Genomic DNA, 8,335 nt, shown 5'->3' with positions numbered 1-8,335 from the left:
TTTTTTTTTTTTTTTTTTTTTTTTTTGGTACCAGGGATCCAACTCAGGACCTTATGCTTGTGAGGCAGTTGTGGCACAACTGAGCTAAATCCCTGGCTCCAGCCACATTTTACATTTTAAAACAAAGGAATACACATTCCAACTCTGATCCTAATTGGGCATATGACAAGTCCCAGTACTATACAATGTTAACCTCAAGACCTCAAGGACTTTTAATTCCTCTGGCTAACTTTGAAAGATATGGACTAGGAAAATACAGTGACTGTTTAACTTTTCAAGGTAGTTTTATTCTTTTTGCTGTCTAGCTTGAGGCCAACTTGGGAATTCAATTTAGCTGATAATTGAAGTTGACTCTCATGTTACTGAACTTTATCTGTAAATTTTTTATTTATTTTTTTTTTTTGAGACAGCTCTGTAATTCAGGCTGGCCTTGAACTCACTATGTAACCCAGGTTGGCCTTGACTCCTAGCAATCTTCCTGCCTCAGTCTCCCAGTGCTGTGCCACCACACCTGGCTTATCTGTAATATAAAAAGTTGAAGTAAATGACTTCCCAGGTTTTTTTAGTTCTACAATCCATGATGCCTTTTATCATTAATTGCTAGAGCCAGTCCCCTGTTGTCTTTGTTACTTTTCTCACTGCTGGGACAAAATACCCAGTACCTTCAAGTTAAAGGCAGAAAAGTTTATTTTAGTTCACAGTTTGTAGAAGTTTTAATCCATAGTTGAGTTTCAAGGCAGGGCAGTGTGGTAGAAGACATGGCACAGAAGAAACAGTCCATGACAGGGCAGGCAGAAAGCAGTGAGTCTTCCTTCTTTCTATCCCTTTTTATTCTGTGGAGGCTACAAGCATGACAACTCTACCCAGGGTGGGTCTTCTTTCTTCAGTAAGTCCATCATAGACACCCAGAACTACTTTAAACTAATCAGTGGACTAATCCAGTATCACACAGCCATGATCCATTCACTTCCCAAAAGCCCCATCTATAAGTATATGAGGCCTTAGGGGACTTCTAGATATAAGATATTACACTTCTAATAAAACCTTCTGGACCCTATCAGTGTGAGTATCCTTTATTGGAGGCCTACTGAGTACTAGGCATTGTGCTATGTGTTTTACACAACTAACTTTTATTCTTAAAAAACCTTCAGGATAGCCATTATGAACTTTATTTTCCATGTGAGAAAACTGAAACCCATATAGAGTGGATAACAACTCAAGCACCCATTGACCAGTGGCATTGATTGGGGAAATCTAGCTTAAGTTTGTGGACACTGAGGCTAGAGAAAGAGAATAAAGTCATGCCAAATATTTGGGACTTATATCTTGATAGTAATATATAGCTAGTAAATAGTAAATGACTATCATTTTAGAACCATAACTGTGGTAACAGTTGTGTAGTAGGGTGAACTGGAGGTCCAGCTAAGAAAATATGATGGCCTAAGCTTTAGCATTCCAAGCAGTGTTAATGACAAAAGGTTGATAAACATGCTAAAAATATAGAACTTGAAATGGATGATACTTCTGCAAAATTTAGTGAAAAAATTGTTGGTTCTAATGAGGCACCAGCATGTACTGAGTTTATAGCTAGTGTGGGACATACTATTCATCTTGTGCCACCCCCATTTTCAACTTTAGAGGCGGTGAGGAGAAGTAGGAATGGTAGAGGAAGAAGTCATAAACTTTCGTGTTTTAATTGTGGAAATGTGATGTATAGGGCTCGAGTTAGGGCATTATGGTTAGCTTTGAGGTTAGAAGAAGCTAACTAGAGAGACTGAAGGTGACTTCAAGGTATCTGATCTGGATAACTGGATGGGAGTGATGCTGTTAGTAGAGAAGAATAAAAAATAATATGTTTGAAAGAGACTGCAGTGAATATAGTTTTAGAGTATTTACTTTAAAATATCTCTGGGGTAAGGCCAACATTACCTTCATACCAAAATCAGACAAAAGAAACTGGATGTAGTGGCACACTCCTGTAATCTCAGCACTAAGGAGACTGATTCAGGATGATCACTTGAGTTTGAGGCCAGCCTGGGCTACATAATAAGTTCAAGCCCAGCCCAAACTACATAGTGAGATCCTATCTCCAAAATAATAATGATAATAGTACCAGAAAGACCTTTTGTTGTGAGTGGGGATGCCAGGGTTCAAACTCAGGGACTCACCATGTGCTAGGGAAACAGTCTACTGGTGAGTTATAGTACATACCTACCTCAGTCTCTTCATATTTTCAAAAATGTTGTTCCTTTGCAGGTGATCTTGTGGAAACATGCGGTGTTATCAACCCTGAATCTCCAGTTATCCTAAGTGGTTCTAATTTCACTGCATTGTGTGTGTTAAAGGAAAAATGTATGAGTACTTATGAAGTAAATGCTTCTCACATTGTCTGGAAAGCAAACCGTGTTCTTATTCCTGAGGAACAGTATACCGTCATAAATGCCACAACATCCAGTGTCACCTTGACAAATATAAGTTTATCAAATGTTCAGCTTATATGCAACATTCTTGCATTCGGACAGATTGAGATGAATATCTATGGAGTCAGAATGCGAGTAGGCTGTAAGTTTTGTTTTTATCTTATTTCAGGGTTTGTCATGACTGTTGATGTACATTTCTAAGCTGTCTGATAGATAGCCTTTATGAAATGCAGTAATCCATGGGCTCAGTGAATTTTAGACATATTTTTAAAAACATAAACTTAGAGGTAGGACCTATACTTACATTACTAATGTGAAGAAATTCCTAAAGATTAACACAATTTTTATCTCTTTCCTGAAAGTCAAGCAATTGTTAGTTTTCTAGAAAAGTGTTTTGACCTGAGCCCCGCAAATATAGAGAAAATACACACAAAGTAGCTACCTGGAAAAGATTAATAAATACTAAAGAAAGTCCTTCTGAAAGGTCATAATGAAGAATATAATAAGTATAGTCCTAATGTGGATTGTCAGATTTGTGCATCACCCAAACTTCATGATTTCAGCATTAGCTTTTCTTCCAGAAGAGTTTGGACTTATAATCCCAGCACTCAAGAGGCTGAGGCAGGAGGATTGCCACAAGTTCCAGGCCAGCCTGAGCTACATAGTGAGTTCAGGTCCAACCTGAACTATACAGTGAGACCCTGCCTCCAAAAAAAAAGCAGCATATAAATGAATCATTTTTGAATCTATTTAATTGCCTCTTACTAATATAGGTTTTGTTTTTGGTTTTTGGTTTTTGGTGCTTTGATTGAACTCAGAACCTTGTGCTTGTGAGGCAGATGATGGAACCACTGAGCTAAATCCCCTTAACATAGGTTTTAAAAATATAACTAATGGAGAAATTGTTGATGTTTTTATCTAGTTATAAATGAAAGTTGACTTTTACGTACAAATTTAACGTGAAACAAACTAGTAATAACAATTATGACAGAAGATATATATTACTACCTGAAAAGAAGTTTAGGAGTTTGAATAGAAGTTAACTTTTTAGTCACAGTCTTTCATTAGATATAGTTTTGTTTCAGGTTTGTTTTTTCTATCTCATTTAGATGTTTTAGGTGGTATATAAACTGGATAATATTTGTGAATATAAAGGTTTTTGAAAATAGCAAATTATTTTCCTTTTAGTTCCGCCAGAAAAACCTAAAAATTTGAATTGCATTGTGAATGAAGGGAAGAAAATGAAGTGTCAGTGGGATCCTGGAAGGGAAACACAGTTGGAAACAAATTTCACTTTAAAATCTGAGTGGTAAGTTATTTTTATGTTTCTTTTGTGTTGCATCTGTTAAGACAGTTTTGCCAGAACCTTTACTTTGCCAAACGATAATATTGAATGTAAATTTCTAAACATTTTAAAATTTAATTTTGGAACATCTCAAATATATATGTGAAAGTAGAAAGAGTTCTATAATAAAACCTTATCATTCACCTTCAATAGCAATCAACTCATGACCAATCTTCTTTGTGTGTACTCCCCCACATTTTATCTTGAGGAAAAGTTTATACATACTCCATTCATAAATATTTCAGTACAAATCTCTAAAAGATAAGGACTTTAAAATATTATAACCTATGTCATTGTTAAAGGTAAATAATTTAAATATTTTAATACCAGATTTTGAGTCAGTAAAGTATTAATTTTCCCAGTTTGAATTGAGATCCAAGAAACTCCATACATTGCACATTTATATTTCTTGTAAGTCTCTCTCTGTTTTGTTTATTTGTTTGGTTTAGTTTGGTTTGGTTTGAGACAGGGTCTCACTATGTAGTTCAAACTAGACTTGAACTCACCTCAGCCTCCCCAGTGCTGGGATTACAGGCATGCAACACCAGGTGCACCTTGTATATCTTTCTTAAATTCTAACTTCTGCCTGCTGCTGCTGGTTTTTTTTTTTTTTTTTTTTCTTCTCCTTTCTTCCTTTTTTTTTTTTTTTTTTTTTTCCACTCTGCTGGAATTCAGTTTTTTGTTTGTTTGTTTGTTTGTTTGCAGTATCAGAGATCAAACTTAGGACTTTGTGCTTGTGAGGCAGGCACGGTGCCACTGAGCTAAATCCCCAGCCCTGGAATTCAGTTTTTAATATGACTTTTATACATTATCCAGTTTGGGTTTGATTTTTTTTTTTATCAAAAATATTTTTCATACAAGTCGTGCACTTTTTTTTTTTTTTTTTTTTTTTTTTTTTTTTTGTGGTACCAGGGATCGAACTCAGGCAAGGTAGGCTGCAGCACCACCAAGGTAATTCCCCGGCCCAAGTTGTATGTACTTTTGAGAAGAGATGCCTGAGCTGGACTTAGAAAGAGTCTGAGGAAACTTTTTGGCTTAATCCACTCTCATCTTCTAGCATATTACACTCATACATAAGGTTAAGCTTCATCCACCCTACACTCCTTGTAAGGAAGCTTAACCTTATACACAAAGGGTTTTAAAGAAGGACATTGCTGGGACATTAAGAAGTCAATTTCAGGAAAAGAGAAAAACTGTACGAAGTTTCCCCTTATCGATGGGTTCAGTTGTCAAATGGAGAATCCCCAAAATAAACAATTTCTAAGTTTTAAATTTCATACAGTTCTGAGGAGCTTGATGCAAATCTCAGACTTCTCCCCTCCATTCTGACCAGGATTTGATTCACCCCTCTGTCTGGCATATCCTTGCTCTATGTGTTGCCTGTCACTCACTTGGTTGCCATTGTAGTTATCAGATTGTCTTTGGTGATATCACAGTGTTTGTGTTAAGTGACATTTAATGTACTTAATAATGCCTCCAAAGCCTGAGAGTAGTGATGCTATCAGTTTGGATATGCCAAAAAGAAGTTGTATTGTGTTTCCTTTAAATGAAAAGGTAAAAGTTCTCTAAGAAGGAAAGAAAAAATGTGCTCGGGGCTGCTACAATCCACAGTAAAGAACAAATTTTTGTCTGTAAATTTGTTAAAGAAATTTTTGTTAGTTTTGCTTTCACCCTTCAAACCACAAAATTTATAGCCACAATGCATAATGAAAGCTTGGTTAATATGGAAATGGCATTAAATTCATGAATGGATGATATGAACAAAAAGCATGTTCTGAGTGATGGCAACATGTTGCTCCGTAAACAAACTTCAGCAAGTGAAATCAAGTCATTTACTATAAGTAAGGGATGCTTGTGCAGATTCAGGATTAGATGTGACTGTCTGCCTATGAGGATGCTGCTGCCACATTTCCAGCAAAGTTGAAGTTGACCAAGGAAAAGGGATACCATCTGGAAGAAGGTGCCCATTAGAACTTACATTCATTAAGGTACAAAGGAGGCACCAAGGCATAAAACATAGAAGGACATATTGACTCTGTACTGTGTGACCACTCTTCAGGGCATATGATAAAGCCTACTGTAGTATATGAGTGAGGAACCTCTATGTTCTCATCAAAAACAAAAATTATCTGCCCTCTGGCAGCATAATCAGGAAGTGTGGGTGACAGTCATATTGTTTATGGAGTGGTTCCCTCAGTTCTTTGTCCCAGAAGTTGAAAAAAAAAATCTTTGGAAGAGGAAGGGTTGGAATTTAAAGTCCTATTAATGATAAATAGTGCATCTACCCTTTTTGAATCTGTACCAAAAAAAAAAAAGAAACTGAGAAAGTGGTATTTTTGCCTCAAAATATAATTTTACTGCTTTAGCCCTAGACCAGAGAATCATTTGGTTTGTCAAGTCCCATATATGCCCACCTGGCATTTGATTGCATCTAATTAGCAATTGATGAAGACTTTAAATTGCATGCAAAGCACTGTTGGAAATCATTTACGATTGGTAATGCAGTCACGTTCATCAGAACTGCAGTGGGTGAATTAAAACCAGAAACTAAATACCTGCTGGCAGAATTTATGGAGTAAAGATGTGAATGCTGTTAAAGATTTCCCATGGAAGTTGTAAAATCATTCATGCTGCAAGATAATATGGTGAAAGATTTGCCAACATGCTTGATGAAGAAGTCGAACAACATACTGAAGGGTGTTGAGAAATACTAACAAATGAGTAATTGGAAGAACTTGTTGAATCATATAGAGAAAGAAGGTAAAGAAGAAACTAAAACAACCATCAATGTAAACTTTGTAGAGATATTCTAGTGTTTTGACCTGCACAGACATTAACAAATTTATGAATATATGCCTCAGGTGGAATATATTCCTTTATGTTCACCTTTGTGATCACCAAAGAATTAACAACCTCTTTAGCAACACTTTGGTGACTAAAACAGAGACAACAACTTCTTAGGCTGATGTTCTTCCCAAAAAAGTCAAGATCAAAGATCCCCACCCACGAGTCTCATCTACTCCTGACATTATCATGGCCTGGTGATCCATGATGAAACAGATACTTCTCCTTCTGAATTAATCTTTGGGAGGTCAGTAGCATCAGCATGATGTCTCACTGTGCCTGTGTCATTCACCTCACTTCATCTCCTTACATAGATACTGTATCATCTCACACCCTCGCAAGGAAAAAGGTGAGTACAGTACAAGATATTTTGAGAGAAATTACATTCACATAACTTTTTATTACAGCATGTTGTTAGGATTATTGTTTTTATTGTTGTTAATCTCATAACTGTACCTAACTTACACATTCAATTTTATCATAGGTATGCATATATAGGAAAAAGCATAAGAGAGTTTGATACTAACTGAGGTATCGGGTGTTCTACTGGGAATCTTGGAACATTTCTATGTGGATAGGTGGGGACTACTATAGTAGGATCACAAGGAAATAGATCAGTGGGCTTCAGCATGACATTCTGAAGTACAGCATTTTTAAGATTAAAATTGTTAAAATAATTTTAAGATATAGCCCACACTCAATTTTAAAGAAAGGTTAATTTTAAAAATGTTTATGTTTAGTGGTTAATTTATAGCAAACTTTGCTGCAAAAACCTTAGTCTCATCAAATTCTTTTCAAATAACTTTTTCAAATCTAGTTTTAATTACTTCTCCATTTTTGTATTTAGGGCAACAGAGAAGTTTCCTGATTGTAAAGCAAAACCTGACACTCCCACCTCATGCACTGTTGCCTATTCTCCCGTGTATTTTGTCAACGTGGAAGTCTGGGTAGAAGCACAGAATGCCCTTGGGAAGGCTGTATCCAATCATATCAACTTTGATCCTATAGATAGAGGTATCTGAACTCCTGAATTTAAAGAGTTTATTACAGTGGCTTATAAATTGTTTCAGATTTTAATGTAGAAAAAAACATTTATTTAATTAGCTTAGTGATTTTTGCCATCATTTAATCAACAATATTTAATATAACTTGGAAAAATAGCTATAATATAACCACACTCTAAGCTGTTTTCACTTTGAATATTACCTTGTGGTATTTGTCCAATTCTCAGACATTTTATACCTTTGCAATTATAGTATACTTATTCCATTTTTATTCTCTTTTTAAAAATTTGATTTATCTTTGTCTTTTAATATCTGAACCAGAAAAAATATAACAAATATATTAAATTGACAAGGAAAACTAAGTTTCTTTAGAAATCTTTCCATAATAACATCATTGTTTCCAAAGAAATTAATTTGGTAAGAATAAATAAATACAGTACTGAAAAATAAAGAGTATATATTTGACTTTGTTTATAAAGTTGTAAAGGATGATCAACATTAGTGTTTATTTTATTCTTCAGTGAAGCCCAATCCACCTTATAATTTATCAGTGAGTAACTCAGAAGAGCTGTCTAGTATCTTAAAATTAACATGGATCAACCCAAGAATTACGAATGTTATAAGCCTCAAATACAACATTCATTATAAGGCCAAAGATGCTTCAGCTTGGAGCCAGGTAAATTAAAAGTCTTTCTTGATCCTTCTTTTTTTTTTTTTTTTTT

At 35.2% G+C, this 8,335-nt stretch overlaps 1 protein-coding gene across 1 annotated transcript in view; it reads left to right on the top strand.

Annotated features, from left to right (window-relative positions):
* Nucleotides 1-8,335, top strand: part of Il6st (interleukin 6 signal transducer) — a 42,660-nt gene that overhangs the window by 16,279 nt on the left and 18,046 nt on the right. Inside the window, exons 3-6 of the mRNA XM_010626893.3 lie at nucleotides 2,257-2,562; nucleotides 3,609-3,729; nucleotides 7,457-7,623; nucleotides 8,135-8,289. Of these exons, the coding sequence (XP_010625195.1) occupies nucleotides 2,257-2,562; nucleotides 3,609-3,729; nucleotides 7,457-7,623; nucleotides 8,135-8,289 (749 nt within the window). The remainder of the gene's footprint in view (nucleotides 1-2,256; nucleotides 2,563-3,608; nucleotides 3,730-7,456; nucleotides 7,624-8,134; nucleotides 8,290-8,335) is intronic.

This window comes from Fukomys damarensis, unplaced genomic scaffold, assembly GCF_012274545.1.
Source record: "Fukomys damarensis isolate Sample0158 unplaced genomic scaffold, DMR_v1.0_HiC HiC_scaffold_1, whole genome shotgun sequence".
NCBI classification, from domain to species: domain Eukaryota; kingdom Metazoa; phylum Chordata; class Mammalia; order Rodentia; family Bathyergidae; genus Fukomys; species Fukomys damarensis.
The sequence above is the reverse complement of the archived record's forward strand: the minus strand, read 5'-3'. Positions and strand labels throughout refer to the sequence as shown.